The sequence below is a fragment of the Diadema antillarum genome, unplaced genomic scaffold, assembly GCF_040938485.1.
Source record: "Diadema antillarum isolate AM-2024a unplaced genomic scaffold, OU_Dant_1.0 seq00002187_RagTag, whole genome shotgun sequence".
In the NCBI taxonomy this organism is placed as follows: domain Eukaryota; kingdom Metazoa; phylum Echinodermata; class Echinoidea; order Diadematoida; family Diadematidae; genus Diadema; species Diadema antillarum.
This window is the reverse complement of record NW_027272824.1, coordinates 116,052-134,698: the sequence shown is the minus strand read 5'-3', so window position 1 is coordinate 134,698 and position 18,647 is coordinate 116,052. Positions and strand designations below refer to the sequence as shown.

The 18,647-nt window shown below is 40.2% G+C and overlaps 1 protein-coding gene across 1 annotated transcript; it reads left to right on the top strand.

The window, feature by feature from the left end:
* Positions 1-2,867: 2,867 nt before the first annotated feature.
* Positions 2,868-18,262, top strand: LOC139714192 (gamma-butyrobetaine dioxygenase-like). Its single transcript, XM_071625908.1, has 7 exons — positions 2,868-3,146; positions 12,753-12,966; positions 13,458-13,605; positions 14,699-14,810; positions 15,623-15,825; positions 16,533-16,699; positions 18,108-18,262. The coding sequence occupies exons 1-7, from the start codon at positions 2,868-2,870 to the stop codon at positions 18,260-18,262; spliced, it is 1,278 nt and encodes a 425-aa protein (XP_071482009.1).
* Positions 18,263-18,647: the final 385 nt, after the last annotated feature.

Genomic DNA, 18,647 nt, shown 5'->3' with positions numbered 1-18,647 from the left:
TGCGACTTGCTGAACATCAAAATCGCTAATAATCAATAGGCGCATGATGGAAGGATTTTGATAATAATACCTATAGCCAGGGAGATATAACTGGCGCCCGCCAAGAATCTTTGTCGGGGAGAGCAAATTTCTGAGGCGATTATAATACCGAGCTATGATGTAACGTATCGGCTGAACCCTTTCAATGCCAGGGACTTTGGACAGTGCGTCCCAGTGCTATGGGGTTTTCTGTGCCAATCAGCACTCAAATTAGTGCACGCCTGATTGCAGTGGCGGATCTAGGAGGGGCGTACCCCTCCCCCCCCCCCCCCCCCTTTGATTTTAGCTGATGAAACCCGGAAGTGGCACTAGAAACGGCACGGAAGACCCCCACCCCGTTTACTGTGTTGCTTGTCATCTGATTAAACCCGGAAGTAGCACCAGATAAATTCCCCCCCCCCCCCCGAATTCCTGGATCCGCCGCTGTGATTGCGACCGATGATACTACATGCATTTGTGTGAAGACACGTGAAACTCAGTTAATCCGGATCTCTCTCTCCCTTCTTCTTCTTCTCCCTTCTTCTTCTTCTTCTTCTTCTTGTTTTAACTAATGAAACTCTCGTTGTTTTGTTTGTTTGTCTCGGCTTTCCCGATCAACTCGATCACTAGTCTTTTCTGGAGTCGAGAGGCCTTTTTTCAAAGGGAGGCAGTGCGAACTATTTGGTTATGTACCATTCGTCGGTTTTAATGCTACCGTATAACGTTAAAGAAAATGTCATTTAAGAGCTCAAACTCCTTATCGACATAAACAGCAAGAACGATTAGGATTGACCGTTAACCAATGTATTGAATTTGATGCTTAATTCTATCCGAAAAGTTATATACCTAAAATGCATGTTAAGTGATTTCAACGAATTGAAATGTGCGTGGTAGGACAGGCTTACCTGATGTTGGGTGGATGATTATGACCACTGCGAAAAAATTACCCATTCGTGTGAAAACATAGTAAAATTAGACTATTAAGTATTATAATCTTTCATAGCGACTGATGTATGCAATGTGCTGTTATATCTTGGTATTCTTGTGCAAGCCTTGTACGTTACGAGCTGGACAGTCACGAGTTATACAGCCCACGAGACATACAGCCCACGAGTCAAAACAGCCCATTACGAGTCATACAGCTCGGGAGTACCGAGTACAGTCATCAAGCTATTGACACTAGAAGTGAACACAGCCAACGAGCTATACAGTCCACGAGCTATACAGTCCACGAGCTGTAGACACTAGGCAAATGATGCCCACGAGTTCGCGCACGAGCTCGACATTATACATATATCAAGCCAACGGCGCGGGCATAGTGCCGAGTTTATGGACCTTCTCTTTTTCTTTTTTTTTTTACCTAGCGTCGAGCTCATGAATCTTGTTATAGTGTCAAGCTCAACAGCCTATTGTGTCTATAGCTCTTGACCCTGTCTTATTCAGCCACTAGCTCATGGATCTGCTTTCCTTGGTGTCTAGCTCATAGGCTGTATGACTTGTGGGCTGTATGGCTCGTGGGTGAACCCTATGGCTCGTGGATGTCTATAGCTCGTGGGCCGTGTCTATGGCTCGTGGATGTGGAGCTCGTGGGTCGTGTCTATGGCTCGTGGATGTCTATTGCTCGTGGGCAGTGCCTATGGCTCGTGGATCCATGTCTAGCTCGGGGAATGACCCCATAATAGGATACAGTCATGTATCACCCGTGTAATTTGAAGCTGCATTAAATTGATTACAAGATTTAAAAAGTCTCTTGTTCCTGTCAGGAACAAGATCATCGTAGAGGACCCGCGGCAAATGGATTGAACAATTACCTTTACTTTTCCCATCATAATTCCTTTGAGACCGTTCTATTTTCCTCGAGTCACAAACCGTGAACCATCTATAGGGCATCATGTTTTATAAATTGGACAACAAACACAGAATGATCTGGGGGCGTTTCATGAAGCGCTTTGTCCGACAAATTTGTTCCCAGCTAATCAGATGGAAGGATTTCAGTAGCTTATAAGATATCTGACACGAGCGTCATGAAATGCCCCAACGGGGTCGTGCCCGGCCACTATAAAACATGAAAGCGCAAATTAGTATTAAAGCAAGGGCCTCTACAACACCTCCAGACAGTACTTCTTTCTTCACGCGTTCAGAATGGCTGAAGTTTTTACAAGCATATCATATAGGCCAACAACCTGCTAACTGCTCAATTTACCCCACTTAGCCTGATCCATGAGGGCGAGTTCGTCTCCCTGGGACCCCCACCCCCGAATAAACCGACGGGTTCTATTCACATGAACTTTTCCAGAAGAAAGTACTATATGGGTGTACATGATAAAAATATTTTTTTTAAACCGACAAAATATCATAGCGGTCGAGAAAGGTGTTGCCAGACCGCCCTTGCGCCCCCCCCCCCCTTAACTTTTGCATCGATTGTCCGATTTTCCTCAAACTTTCACTGATGTGTTCTACTAATGTTGCTGCTTTCACTCAATCCAAATTTCTCATCGGGTTTGGGTTTCGGGCCTATATCCGAGCCAAACGTTGTGTGAGACTACCGCCACCGGGAACCCCCGAAAACCTCCTATATGCGGGTTCCCAATGGATAGCATGCGGACAGCTGTATAGGATTCTGTCTTCCCAATGCTTTGAATTGGGTGTTATTGTCACGCATCAATAACCCTTGGTTATCACGTGGAGTGTCCATAAAATCAGCTCTGCAGATTTAATTGAAGACCGCAGACACGCTCACTTTATTTGCCTTTCTGTGACCTCCGTACAAAATAGTCTTTAGAACTGGTTACTGCGCTGCATATTATAAACTAGGCCTTCGATCGCACTGACTGCTGAGTCAGCAGAAAATGGTGGATTCGTCGAGTATTGTGCCGCAAGCGTTCGAGGACGAGTCCGTGCTCCATGCCTCCTGGCCTCGCGACGACTATGACAACGCAGGGAAAACGTCGACATCGATTACGCGAGTGGTCGCCAGGTCGACAACGATCGCACGGAGCCTGACTGTGTTCTGGGACGAAGGCCTCGGCGGCGCCAGTCAGGACTACCCTTATGTGTGGCTGCGTGACCACTGCAGGTGTCCGAAGTGCTTTCACGCGGGATTCCAAACAAGGCTGTCTGAGTTTAAGGTGAATTAATGGTCAGTCCAGTCGTGATATGAGTTTTATATCAAAACTGTCCCGTATCTTTATTTTAGTGAACATTGGAGATATACGAAGCTTTTATTGTTTAATTCCATATCTGTGTTTTCTCTCTCCTTTTTGCCCAATCTTGTTTGTATGTTTGCTTGTTTGTTATTTTCTGTGTGTGTGTTGCATAATCACAGGATCAACCGGCTACAAAGAGACCTTTAAAGTTGGTGATACACACTCCATGGAGAGCTGACAGGGCCTTTTCTAATGGTTGTTTTATCTTGACCAGAGTCTAACTTTGTTTCACACTCGTCCTTTTCATTTCTTCTGTTTTCATAGCCAAATAAAAATGAGTACGATCTTTACTCTTTATCAGTTCTAAGTGCTCTTTCTATGGGACCTGAGTGACACACCGCCTCTGTTTTAAACTGATGATGTCAACAGCGTTGAAAGCTTATTCTTTTGATGCCATTGTTGTTGAACGTATGTGAATAGTATAAATACTATTTTCCTTCTTTTTTATGAGGGTTATAAGTTTCCTGCGTGACACTATAGGCATACTGCCAATGTTTCAGCACGGGGAATTTATGATGTATCTGAGAAGTACTGATACAATGGTGGTCTCATGAAAGAAAAAGGAGAACAAGAAGAGAGAGAGAGAGAGAGAAACAGACAGATGAGGAACATCTTCCTCACATGGATATTCGCATGATTCGCTTGGATATAAAGAATATACACTTAGCATACACACCTGAGTCCAACAGAAACGTATACGGTAGGAAATAATGTATCTCCGTTTCTGTAAACGCATATGGCGCGCCATTTGCCCAATAATTCCGATAAACTCAGTTTATCGCCGAAAAACTTTGTTTATCAGTCGATAAACTCAGTTTTTCGAGAGAAACTCTGCTTATCGACTGAAAAACTAAGTTTATCACGATAAACCTAGTTTCGAGCGAAAAACTGAGTTTTTCGCTCGATAAACAGAGTTTCTCGATAAACCTAGTTTATCGCTTGATAAACTAAGTTTTTCACTTGATAAACAGAGTTTATCGATAAACTAAGTTTTTTGCTCGTTAAACTAAAATTATCGAAAAACTAAGTTTAACGATAAACTCTGTTTATCAAGCGAAAAACTAAGTTTATCGATAATCATAGTTATTTCAGCTGTGGCGAAAGGGGGCGCTAGTACGGTCGAAAATAGCTGCAGGATTAGGACGTGGAGTTTGGCACGCAGTGCCACGCACTAGCCGCAGACTTGCGACTACAGTACCCAGTAGTCACGACGGCATCCCACGTGAAACGTTAACGCAAACCAACACAAAGTGCACTTTGTCAAGCCTCAATGGGATGCGGTATATCCTCTATGAACTGGTCCTATACACAACCACGAGCAGTGGCAACGCTCAGAGCCGTACGGCTCTACTCTGGCAACACTATTCAAAGCTCAAGGCGCCCACTACTGACAAATCTTGATTTTTTTCCATAATCTTTTATTGATTCCATATTCAATACAATTTCATAATAAATCGAATCACATGTATTACAGAATCCACGATTCAACAAAACACAATTATAATGAAATCAAGCCAAGCTGTACTTCCAGCAGAAACAGTGCATTCGTAAAGAATATACAATGCACCGAAAAAAAAAACAAAAACAAAACGACAACATACACTGCTTACTTACTTTCATTAAAATCAAATGGAGCTGTCCTTTTAGCATGACAGTGCATTCATAAAAAAAGACTATTTATATCAAATGGAGCTGTACTTTCATCATAACAGTGCTTCATAAGGAAAAAAAAGAATATTTAACACATCAATATGCACCCAAATAAAATCGATATACAACCAAATGGAATCGATATTCCCTTTAATCATCCCCTCCCCTCCCCCTCCCCCCTCCCTCTCCCAACTACCCTTCCCCTCCCTTCCCCCCTTCCCCGTGGACATCTGGCTCCGGGTCCTTCCATACTTATTTTCAAATTTTCCCATTTACTAAAATGAATGGTTAAAGTTCCCCTCATTGATGTTAATTTCTTTTCCTCAAATCTATCCTCTAAAATATTATTTGTTATCTTATTATGTAGGCGGCTTTCCATATTCTCTATTTTTAAAAATCAAACATTTAACCAAAATTAAAATATGATTTAACAACTGATGTTTTCGCCTATTATCCTCCTTCCACCCAAACAGAATTTCTTCCCAAGTACAATTTTTAAATCAACATCCTCTATCATTTCTTCACATAATTCCCAGATTAATTTCACATGCTCACAAGTGTAAAATAAATGTTTGTATGTTTCTTCTTCTTTTTCACAAAAAGAGCATAAGTTACATGCAGTAAAACGAAACCTGAAAAGATGGTGATTTGTATAAACAATACCATGCACCAGTTTAAACTGAAACTCTCTTAATCGGCTATTTAATGTACATTGTCTTGGCCTTAAAAATATATTTTATATCTCCTTAACAGAAAACCCATAATTTTGATTAATTCAATCAAAAATCGATACTGCACTTTCTTTTTCCTTAAGAAATTGCAAATACATTTGTTTTGATCTTAAATTGCTAATATCAATTGTTTTCCCTCCTATAATAAAATCAGTTTCCAAAATATCTTTTTCTTTTTCTTTCATATTTCTCCTCCAACCCATCGGTATATTTTCATAAATACATCTTAAGAAAAAAAAAATATCTTTAACTCCTAAACCTAAATCTCTAAAATATCTATCACATTTCAATTCACCATTATTTTCTAATATATGTTTTAATCTATAAACTCCCTTTTTATGCATATTTTCATCATACACTGTATATACAATTTCTATTATATACCCCCAAATAAAATCGATATACAACCAAATGGAATCGATATTCCCTTTAATCACCCCCTCCCCCTCCCCCTCCCCCTCCCTCTCCCAATTACCCTTCCCCTCCCTTCCCCCCTTCCCGTGGACATCTGGCTCCGGGTCCTTCCATACTTATTTTCAAATTTTCCCATTTACTGAAATGAATGGTTAAAGTTCCCCTCATTGATGCTTATTTCTTTTCCTCAAATCTATCCTCTAAAATACTATTTTTTATTTAATTTTATTATGTAGGCGGCTTTCCATATTCTCTATCTTTGAAAATCAAACATTTAACCAAAATTAAAATATGATTTAACAACTGATGTTTTCGCCTATTATCCTCCTTCCACCCAAACAGAATTTCTTCCCAAGTACAATTTTTTAAATCAACATCCTCTATCATTTCTTCACATAATTCCCAGATTAATTTCACATGCTCACAAGTGTAAAATAAATTTTTGTATGTTTCTTCTTCTTTTTCACAAAAAGAGCATAGGTTACTTGCAGGAAAACGAAACCTGAAAAGATGGTGATTTGTATAAACAATACCATGCACCAGTTTAAACTGAAACTCTCTAAATCGGCTATCTAATGTACATCGTCTTGGCCTTAAAAATATATTTTATATCTCCTTAACAGAAAACCCATAATTTTGATTAATTCTATCAAAAAACGATACTGCACTTTTTTTTCCTTAAGAAATTGCAAATACATTTGCTTTGATCTTAAATTGCTAATATCAATTGTTTTCCTTCCTATTATAAAATCAGTTTCCAAAATATCTTTTTCTTCTTGAATAACTCTGATTATCGATAAACTTAGTTTATCGCGATAAACGGAGTTTATCTCCGAAAAACTATGTCTATTGGTTGATAAACTAAGTTTATCGACTGAAAAACATAGTTTATCGTGATAAACTGAGTTTATCGTGATAAACTGAGTTTATCGCCGAAAAACTTAGTTTATCAGTCGATAAACAAAGTTTTTCGAGAGAAACTCTGTTTATCGAGCGAAAAACTAAGTTTATCACGATAAACTTAGTTTTTCGCTTAGTTTTTCAGTTGATAAACTACGTTTTTCGCTTGATAAATAGAGTTTATCGAAAAACTTAGTTTATCGCTCGATAAACAGAGTTTCTCTCGAAAAACTTAGTTTATCGACTGATAAACTAAGTTTTTCGGCGATAAACTAAGTTTTTCGGAATTATTGGGCAAATGGCGCGCCATACACGCGTGTTTAAAATGCGCTGCTGTGTAGATAAGGTGTAACGGACCAGTAGCGTTTTAACGTGCAAAGTCTTCTCATTTATGACGTAATAACCGCTATTAGTCTCTTGTTATCAGATAAAAGGAGGCACGGAAGAGTGCAGGTCAAGTATGTGCATTGTTGAGGTTGGACCAAAAAAAAAAAAAGTATAAGAAAGAAGGGAAGAAAAATCTCATCAGGTCAAGTAGTCCCCTACTTCTAATTTGTTTGGTTTTGTTCTGTTTGTTTTGGGGTGATATATATATATTTTTTTTCTTTATTATTATCATATTTTATTTTATTTTATTTTATTTTTTTTTTTTTTGGGGGGGGGGGTTCTTTTGTATTCGTCCAACCGGGGTTGTACTGAGTATGATAAGGGCCAGTTAAGTGTCGGTCAGCGATAACGTTAGAATTATCGTGTGATGATAAACCAAATTGTTCCATCCTTATAACTGGGCAAAAAATATTTGGATATTCTCCCGATGGAAAACATTTACTTGTAAAAAAGAAATAAAAAATAAAAGATAGGCCTACTATACGACGAAACGATATTTTTCGCCCAGACGTAGTATATTAAAATCAATAATGCACATTACAGAGAGCGATAGATAAGAATATCCACCCGACAGTAACTTTAGCAAGTTTGGAACAGTCGGAAACGCAGAAGGCGAAGCCGGGTTTGTTTTGGATTGTTCAAAAGTTACATATTGTATGAAGGATTGATAAGTTAACTCATGCGGCGTTCTCACTATCACGACTGGCGCCACGATTGAAATTGTGGTCTTAATCGTGGAGCAATCGTGGCGATCTTATCAGTTCGTATATCAGATCATTATAAGATCTTGAGGTCAATCAAAGCAATCACGTTAATCGTAGAAAACTTTTGGACCGTTCAAAAATTTTCTACGATTAACACAATTAATTTTACTTTGTACTTTGTTATATTGATATTGATTTTAGAGTATGTTTAGTCTTTGTTTCGTTGTGTTTTTCCCCTTTTTTTGATATTCGCATCACCTCTATGTTTGATTTGATTTTGTTTCGTTGTGTATCTTTGATTTGTTCTGTTTATGTCAAATACTTTGTTCACGGCTTCTCTGAAAAACAGCCTCTTGGCTGATTGACGGCTTTTAACCCCATGACTAAAAATTAAAATAAACAAACAAACAAACAAACAAACAAACAATTTGTGATCTGATCTATTTGGGGTATTTTGTTTGGGGGGAGGGTGAGCATGTCAAGGATTGGATAATCTATCAATTTCTCTAGGTTGAGAGGAGCTATCTGAGGTTGTATCAGGTATGGGTGCTGCTTGCCTTCTTCCTCTCTGCTGTTAATAATATATAATAACACGTAATAATGACGTATTTAGTAGTTTGCAAAACTGCAAATGTCATGTTGTCATCATCCTCAACCTGTCAACCCTTGCTATCATCAATGGTTGTGGATTGTAATCACTCTGCAAAAGGTGAGGAAACAATGAAGTCCATTGTCAGCCTGGGCTATGATATTCCCTGTCAGGGTCAAATCGTAGCTCAAATGGTGGTCATGCACATTCGATCAAGATCGTGAAAGATATCGCATCTTAAGCGGGGTTCCCACTATCGTGCGATCCATTACGAACGCCACGATTAGACATTCGTAAGTGATCGTGGAAAATTTGTTGAACTCGTCTGAAATTTCACGTTTGGATACGAGGTTATGCGAGTCAATACGTGTTGGTACGCTTGGATGCGATATGGTCACGATTGGTCTATTTCAAGCGATACGATCTGTCACGATCTGGTCTGCCGTTCAAATACGATCTGACAGGCCTGTCCTTAATGAGTTCACGATTGGTACCGATCTAACATGACCATTACGATCAGGATCCCCAATCTGGTACGTGCAGCAACGTACTGATACGTTCGAATACGAATATCGCGAACCAATACGGGCTGCTGAGATAAGATACGATATCTTTTACGATCGGGATCAGAAGCGACCCCCATTTAAGGCGCGATTGGACCCGAATGGGAATAGGACCTATTATAGTCTGGCTGACGATGGATTTCATTGTTTCCCTTAAATTATGCAGAGTGATTAGGCCTATTAATTTTATCCACAACCATTGATGATGGCAAGGCTTGACAGGTTGACGATGATGACAACGTAACCTTTGCAGTATTGCTAATGACGATTATGTTATCAGAGAGAAAGCAGCACCTAGGCCAGCCATAACCTTAGTTATTCCCTCGTCTGATATTAAACGTAAAGAAATTAATAGATTATTAAATCGACATGCTCACCCTCCCCCTAACAAAAAAGAATGAAACAACGAACCCAAATACATAAGATCAGATGATTGCCCCTCTTCCCCAGAAAAAAAAAAAAACACCAGCAAGACAAAATGACCTTTCTCTCCAATACATGAAGAAAATAATTTTTTATTAATGAAATGAGCGCTAAGAAAGAGGATGGGATCGTTTTGAATGTTATGTAACATAGTATTATGTGATAAATACGCTCGATATAAGAAAATTTTCCGAATGGATAGTGTTGCTTATGTGTTCGATTTCATATTCGCAAAGTGTATGTATCATATGGCTTTTTATTTCAAAATGTAGTTATCTCATGGGTTATTCAAAGTTTGGTTTATTCGGCTTGATTTAGTGTTTTACTTAACAATGTTTAACATAACTGATACACACACATAACAGAAAAGTGACTCCCTAATCAAAATGATGTCACTTTTTAACAAAAAAGGAGGTTTTACGCAAAATTATTTCGCAGGGGTATATTGCTACACTTATTGAATAACTAACTGTGAAAAATAATAAGAGTGATCTTCATTGTCATAATCATACGAGTGATCTCACATCCACGACAATGGTCACTTTTACATCTGCAGTAATAATGAGAGTTGAAAATAACCATTTTCCTCTAAAATTATGCTCTACCAAACGTACAAAAAAAGACATTGAAAAGTGTCAAAATAGATGTAATGGGGTCAAACGACGGCTGATGAAACAACTCTTAATTACTATGCACAATACACAAACAGCAGGATACTCACCCCCCCCCAAAAAAAAACAACAACAACAACACTATGTAATATACTTTTAAAAAATAACCATTTGCCTTTTATATGTACCCATTCAAGTACGATTCATTAAATTATTCTCATCTTTGTACTGACGTTAGTCAATACGTGCAGACATACAATTGCCAGTTTATTTTTGCTCATTTTTTGTTTTCGTAACAAAAGTTATCCCATATTCTGTTATCCTGTGTCTGCAATAGCAACCCATTAGTTCTAATAAAAACATCATTAACATAATGTATGAAAACATCTAAAAATCTGTAATACAACTTTCATTTTATGAAATCATTTTAAAAAAAAGATTTTGATAATGTACCTTAAAAATTACGACAATTAAACCCCACACTGTCATACAATTTACCGTTTGGAAATAATAATCTAAAGATGCAGGCTACCACCTATCAGAATACAAAATAAATCAATTTATGAGTAAAATAAGGGCAAATGGGCAAAAAATAATAATAATGATAAGCGGAAGTAAAGTGAAAAAGTCGATCCCGATCAACACGATTAAGAAGCACGATTAGAAGAGATTTGCTGCGTTTGGATACGATCCTAGACGATCTGATGCGACGATCACGATCAAAAACTAATCGTGATAATCGTAGAAAATTTTTGAACCGTCCAAAATTTTCCTACGATTAACGCGATTACCACGATTGACCTTAAGATCTGATACAATCTGATAAGATCATCCCGCTTGCTGCACGATTAAGACCACGATTTCTATCGTGGCGCCAATCGTGATAGTGGGAACCCCGCTTTACCTCAACATCGCAGACCGCATTGGTTCGCGGTAGTTGTGTTGGAACGTGTCAGAACGTAGCTGCACGTACCAGATCGGGGATCCCGATCGTAATGATCGTCTTAGATCGGTACCAATCATGGACTCAATCGGGACAATTCTATCTGATCGTATTTTGAACGGAAAATCAAATCATGACAGATCGTATTGCCTGAAATAGGTCAATGGTGACTGTATCGCATCCAAGCGTGCCTCTTACGCGTATCGACTCGCATCACCTCGTATCCAAACGTGAAATTTCAGATGAGTTGAACAAAACTTCCACGATCAGTTACGAATGGCTAATCGTGGTGTTCGTAACATGTCGCACAATAGTGGGAACGCCGCTTAACGCCCGACCAAGTAATGTGCATTACTTGTTTTATAAAAATGGTGAAAATGGTTTGAATTCCGCGACAGCTGTGTGTAGAAGATTCCCAGCTGGCCAGCACCAGCTCCAAGCTAACTGAACCGCCAACAGAATTACAATGCATTACAGATTTTGTACTAAAATCAGGCGATGTATAGCTGAGCGTGTAACAAGTGAACGTATGGTATCGGCCATTAGTACACTAACGACCGGGCACCATCCCCCCCCCCCCCCCCCCCCCCCAAAAAAAGGAACGATAAGAAGAAAATAGATGATGGGTTGTCATTGTAAACTGTAAGAGTATCTATCCACTGTACATATTGACAAAGCGCAAAGAATGTCGGTGCCATGTGGAATGGAACGACTCGCTATGAAAGGGGATATTTTTGTAGACACAGTGGCATGAATGTTGCCTATTTTTATACATCATCTCTCCCGCTCTCTCTCCCTCTCTCTCTCTCTCTCTCTCTCTCTCTCTCTCTCTCATCATTTTTGATCACACCAAAAGTGCATGATGAAATCCCCGATGATAAAACCAATGAAAACGTGGCTTTCTATAAACGTATATGCACAGAAGTGTTACTCTTCAGTGATGATAACGACTGGTAAAATGAACGCGGGGAATACCATAATAATGAGAAAAAGATGATTATACGGATGGAGCCCTAATCATGAAATATCAGAAACAACAGTATACTTTGGGAATGCAAATCGATGCTTCATCTTTTGACGCATTAATCTATTCATGCATGTAAATGAACAATGGGACTGTAGATGAATATATATCATAGGCCTATAATCATTTTAGTATGCATATGCATTATACATAATGACCTTTGTGTATACGGTGCATGTATTACATAGATGAATTATATCTGTGCTTTGTAATTGGCCTATATGCATGTCTGTGTCCTGCGTAGACGTATGTAACAATCCGTACTCTCAATGCCGCTCTTTTCAACCTTTATTCAACCGAGTCCCACTTTGGCTTCGACAATTGGTTATTTCCGAGGCCCAATATTGACATCGAATGTGAATTTGTTAGTTTCATCTTTTGAGCAACATCTGCACAAGCTGTACAGTCCACAGGTTGAAAAGCGAGGTTTTAGGTGTACTCCTATAGTTTATACACTATAATCCCCGTATAAACTGCAAGAAAATATTATGCAATATTTTTTTTATTACTTCATTCTTTTTGCGTCTTTTAACGCGATTGTAGGTGTATAAAAGTCAAACTATTAATGAGCCATTCTTGACTGTTGCAGGATTTTGACATAGATATCGATATCAAGGATGCGGTCATCGGCGATGATGGCCGATCACTATCGATCAGGTGGAGCGACGATCACCGCAGTCAGTACTCCAGCAAATGGCTGTTCTGCAATCGTTTCGATCGATCCGAAGGAGAACCTGTCCGATCCATCGAACCGGAATTATGGGAGGCAGAAAGTATGCGCATACGCACATTTAACTACTCTGGTGAGTACAGGCCTAAAGCTATTAGATAGATATAAACACAGTAGATTATATAAAAAGTAGGTCGTACACCGAAGCGTCTGTCCACGACCAATATTTACGGACTTCGTCCACAAAACCACATCTGTTCCCACTTCAAAGTTGAACTTTAGAAGGCCCATTTTACACACAAGGGCGCGAGAAAACTAAATTTTGGCAAGGATGTACTAACGAAATATTCATGGTGGTTGTTTGAATTAAATCCGGTCCACCTTATCGGAAAAGGAAGAATTACAAAATAAGAGCAAACACGGAAATAAGGAGGAGAACGACAGACACACACAAGATGCCAGCATGTGACAGCATTATCATTCTAATTATTATTTCTTGGAACAAGAAAGCACGAGTGGAGGTTATGTTTGGAGCTACAGATTGTAAAAGAGAGGTTAACAATATACTCAGTAATAGATTTGTGAAATTAGCCATTTCTGCTTCCCAAATTTTGATGTCATCAGATATTGTCGAGTCCGACACGAATCTATATGACATGTTGGTCCAGCTGAAAACAGTGGGCGTGGCAGTCATCAGTGGGACGCCGCCCGAGAAGGGATACGTCAGTAAACTCAGCGAGAGGATTGGATACCTCACTGTTACATCGTATGGGTGAGGCCTCCCCATCCCTTTCTACCACTCCTTCTCCCTCCCTTAACCCTTCTCCTCGTAATCCTCCTTTGTCTCCATTCCCCATCTCTTCATTCACTCCTCCTCTTCATCCTCCTCTCCCTCCTCCTCTTATTTAATTGTCCTTGATCCTCTGTCTCCTCCTCTTCCTCCTCCCCTTCCTTGTCCTCGTCGTCCTTCTCCTCTTCTTCCACCTCCTCCTCTTCTTCCACCTCCTCCTCTTCCTCCTCCTCTTCTTCCTCCCCTTCCTCCTCCTCCTCCTCCAGTTCCTCCTCCCCTTCATCCTCCTCCTCTTCTTCCTCCTCCCCCTTCCTTTGTCCTCATCGTCCTTCTCCTCTTCTTACTCATCCTCATCTTCATCCTCTTCATCCCCGTCCTCCTCCTCCCCCTTCCTCCTCCTCCTCCTCTTCCTCCTCCCCTTCATTGTCTTCCCCATCCTTCTCCTCTTCTTTTTCCTCCCAATCTTCATCCTCCTCATTCCCTGCCTCCTCCTCCTCCTCCTTCCCCTCTTCCTTTTTCTCTTCCTCTTGCTCATCATCCTCCTCCTCCTCTGCCTTCTCCTTTTCAGCTTCCTACTCCACCCCCTCTTCCTCTAAACTCCGCTTCATCTTTCTCCCCTCTTCAATCCGGCCGTCTTGTTTATTCCTTTCCTCCGACCTCCACTTCTTTCTTTGAGCTCCTCTTCCACCACCAACGCCCCGTCACTATGTGTCTTTTCTATAATGATGGCCACGAATTCATTTAACTTAACTAAACTGCCTATCTAAAGTGTGTATACCTGTTCCAGATGCAGGTATAATTTGAATTATGCTGTAGTTATCGGATGAAATAGTTCACCCATATTATGATACAAGTGATATACAGTCGATGTCGTCTCAAAACCTCGAAAATCATTCGACTTACATGTGAATTTCAGTTTACACAATAGAATTACGTGTCATGTTTATAGCCATCCGGATTGGCTCGAAATCCTATTCGTTTGAGTTTTGGGTGTGATATGTGTGGGTTTGGTTTTTTTTTTTCTGAAGATCGTCATCTCCTTCTGAAACTTGCCTTCTCTTCATATTTTTAATAGAACTACGTCGAATATCTATGGGAAAGAGGAATGGGCCTTCGGCCATCCGTCGTACGGCCTGGAATATCGGCCCCTACACACCGACTACAGCTTTTGTCAAGACCCTCCAGGCGTAAGAAACTAGCGAATACAACAAACAAGTCTTTGACAAGTTGAATAGAAAAAAAGACAGATGGACAGGCAGTATAGAAGCATATACAAGACACAAAAACAGTTGAATGAAAAAGAAATATTGAATTAATTAAGTAGTGGGCCAATAAAGATAAATTAATGAATCAGTGAACGGAAAGACACACACGCACATACACACACATAAAAACAAAAGAATGATATAGACAGAGAAAGAGAGATGAAAATAGAGAGGTATTAAGTAGATGATTACCTTTAAAAATAAATGATAAATGAATGAGTTAGTACGAGTAAACAAGACGCTGACTATAAATGCAAGCCCACAGACACCCTGATGCAGGCACTTTTCCATCGTCACACTCTTATACTAGCAGGAACAAATATTATACTTACATGAACTGGGCTTGACACAAACTCTTCTTTTTCTCTCTCTCTCTCTCTCTCTCTCCCTCTCGCTCTCTCTCTCTCTCTCTCTCTCTCTCTCTCTCTCTCTCTCTCTCATTTGGATATTTTGAGGTCTGAAATCAATGGAAATACAGGGATGTATAACAATTAATTTTGAATCTTAGTTGCCCGATCGGGCCAGCCACTGAAAGATAACTCTTTCCATGTGGAAAATTTGGTGGCTCGACATTATTTTTTTTTAATGCCCCCGCGGGGCACCGCCTATTATATGACGAGCCCCGCTTATAACTATGATCCAAAGCATTGATAAAGTGTCTTTGTTTGTCGATAGCCCCAAGAGACGAATATAAACACGAGATGTAAAATTTGTTCCTATAATCTGCTTGCCAGATCTTTCTGCTCCATTGCATCGATCAAATCAAGGGCGACGGCGGAGAATACTTCTTCGTCGACGGATTCAAGGCAGCCCTCGACCTCAAGCAACTCGACCCCGACGCCTTCGATCGCCTCACCGTGCCGTGCTGGGAATCGCGGGTCAAGGGATGGGTGGTGAACGACCGACACTACCACTACTCGCGCCACGCCCCGATCACGTGAGTGCGCGTCCGTAACCTTGCCTTATACCTCGTTTTGTTGAAAATGCATAGGGGTTCAACGTTATACATTATATAAAATAAATTAATGTAATACTTGAATTACGTTTCCTATAACATCTTACTGCTAACATCAATCACCTGTGACATTGTTACATTTGTAGACATCTTTTTACCTCTGTGGCATCTTAATGTCTGTCATAATAACCTGTGTCATTTTCCCGGCACCGACCATGTAGACAGGTAACATACTTATGATGGTAACCGCAAATCTTAAGTAGTTTCCGTTTTGCAGAAGGGAACGCATGAGATTATATGTATTCTCAGCAACAAACTTATTATCGTACAGATGTAGTGACGTCACAACAAGTACTTTTTTTTTGTTCACTTCACTTGATGATCAACTTTAAAACATTTTATTCTCTGGAGTTCAAACAAATGAGAGAGGTGTGCTACAGTAAAATAATACCTCATGTCATTCACGCAAAATGTCATTCTACCCGACACCGACGAAAATAATGAATATACATACGAGTATACAAAAACTGAATAAAAGTGATAGTCTTTAGTCCGATTTCTATGAATATTCCAGTGTTCTTTTTCTTGTCCGTACCGTGTTCGTTTTAAATCCATCAAAACGTTAGGTAGAGTCTCCCCTTAAGAGCAAAGCAATTACGGATGGTGAAACGTGAGGCTTTTGTTATCAGATTGAACCAGGACAGGTCGTTGGCAAAAATCATCTGCTGTGACTTTTGGAAGACGTCCGTCATGCGGCTACCGGTGGGGGAAGTAGACGCCACCTATCGGGCTATGAAGTCCTTCCACAATCTGATGTACGAAGAGAAACGGGCCTGCAGACACACACTTCGACCAGGTAACCTAATTATAGGACCATAGAGTTTTGTAATGCATAGAGCATTAAACCGCTGATCTGTAACTGAAACACTGACGTAAAAGTACATGGAACGCGTTTATCAGACTATTGCCTTCAGCGCGAGCAGGAAAATTGCGTAATTTTGTTTATTTCCGTATCCACGTCTCTATCTTTTGTTCCGCAAAAAAAAAAAAACCAACAACAAACAAACAAACAAACAAAAAAACAGGGAATGGAGCCCGGATGTCATTACTAATATAAGATAGACACCTGAAAAGAAGATTTTGTATACCGTAATTTGAAAGGAGAAGGAGCTTTCAAATTTCATGAAAGAAAAGGGCACAAAAAGTTATGTTCGTCAAATGTGTGCTGTTATTAATAATGCTTCAGACAAGAAAATTGATAAGGCGGACAGAAAATCTAGGCTCCTCACGTTATACTATAATGAAAGGACTACACACATTATCTTGAAATATGAAAACTGCAGTTATAAAGTGTTACCGTGACAAGGTGACCGTGCAAAGTTTATGGCTGCGTCCATTGGATAGAACTGATCATAACGAATAATGGTTTGTGTGTTTTTCACTTAAAACCATGTGACGTGACGAAGTCGTCGGATCCCCTGCAGCGAGCCGTCTGTCGTCAATCTCAGCTCGCAGAAGCGGCAATGACTTTCGTTAGGGGAAACGCGGTTTATCTTTCCTTGTCAATGTTGTTTCTGCAATTTGTATCGGCAACAGTCGTAAATGTTGTATCTTTGTCAGGCAGTTCCCAAAGGAATATCTGGGACGACGTAAACTAAAGCATGAACGAGATTTGCTGATATCTAATGGTTCGTTTCTTCTTCCTCATATCCTTCTCTCCCAGAACTGGGAAGCGTCAGATAACGGACACACTGGTGTAATAAGTCTAGAACATGTTCACTGAACACAGCAATAATTGCCACCCATTTTGTGTATTTTGATCTCACGCTTCCCATTCAGTTGATATTGGACTGTATGGCCAATTACTACTAACAGGACACTGAACTTGAATAATCATGAGCTAGCTGGAGCAGGACAAGTCGTTGACCTTCTCTCTCCGCCCCCCCCCCCCCCCCCCCCCAACCCTTTCGGGTGCTGTTCGTTATTCCGAAGGTTCGTTATTCCGAAGGTTCGTTAATCCGAAACACACAAATTCCCTATACCTAGAGGTTCGTTAATCCGAAAATGAAAAAGGGTTCGTTAATCCGAACATTTGTGGCGTTATTCCGAAGGTTCGTTACTCCGAAGATTTGTTAATCCGAAAATGAAATTCGGAAAAAACGAACCTTCGGAATAACGAGCTGTAACCCTTGTTTCTCCCTCCCTCGCTCCTTCTCTGTTTCTGTACTCCTCTCTCTCTCCTTCCCGCCCCCGCTCCGGACCAGGCGACGTTCTAATCTTCGACAACCGCCGCATCCTTCACGGGCGAGAGGCCTACAGGGACACAGCGCCCTCGCAGGTTCATCTGGAAACATGCTACTTTGGCTGGGATAGCGTCGACTCGCGCCTGAGAAAACTTAAGATGACTTTGGCCAAGTAGAACTTAGTGACACTTCCTGTGATGTGATCATGTATACTACTAGAGAGAAAAAAAATCGTCTGTCCCAAGGAGTTTCGTAATCTTTTTTTCTTATTTTACTTTTAGGGTTCTCCTCCGATTCCGTGAAGCCAGACGTAGTCTCCGCGGAACATGATATTATCCCCAATGATAAAATACAGACTGATCTTTAGGTCAAGACGGTATATCTTACATACTTGAGGCAGGGCTCGACGCTTATAAACTTTTTTTTTCTCTTGTGGCCTATTCGGGCCACTAAATTCTTTTAATGTGAAATTTTGGTGGCCTGAAAAAGAAAGATACATGTATTGACCGAAATAACACAGACACATACAAATCCATTTTGAATCTTAGTTGCCCGATCGGA

Coding starts and splice junctions, on each gene's coding strand:
- LOC139714192 (XM_071625908.1), top strand. CDS start 2,868: ATGGTGGATTCGTCGAGTATTGTGCCGCAAGCGTTCGAGGACGAGTCC. Junction 12,967..13,457: donor ACGCACATTTAACTACTCTG/GTGAGTACAGGC, acceptor TGATGTCATCAG/ATATTGTCGAGTCCGACACG. Junction 16,700..18,107: donor CAGACACACACTTCGACCAG/GTAACCTAATTA, acceptor GCTCCGGACCAG/GCGACGTTCTAATCTTCGAC.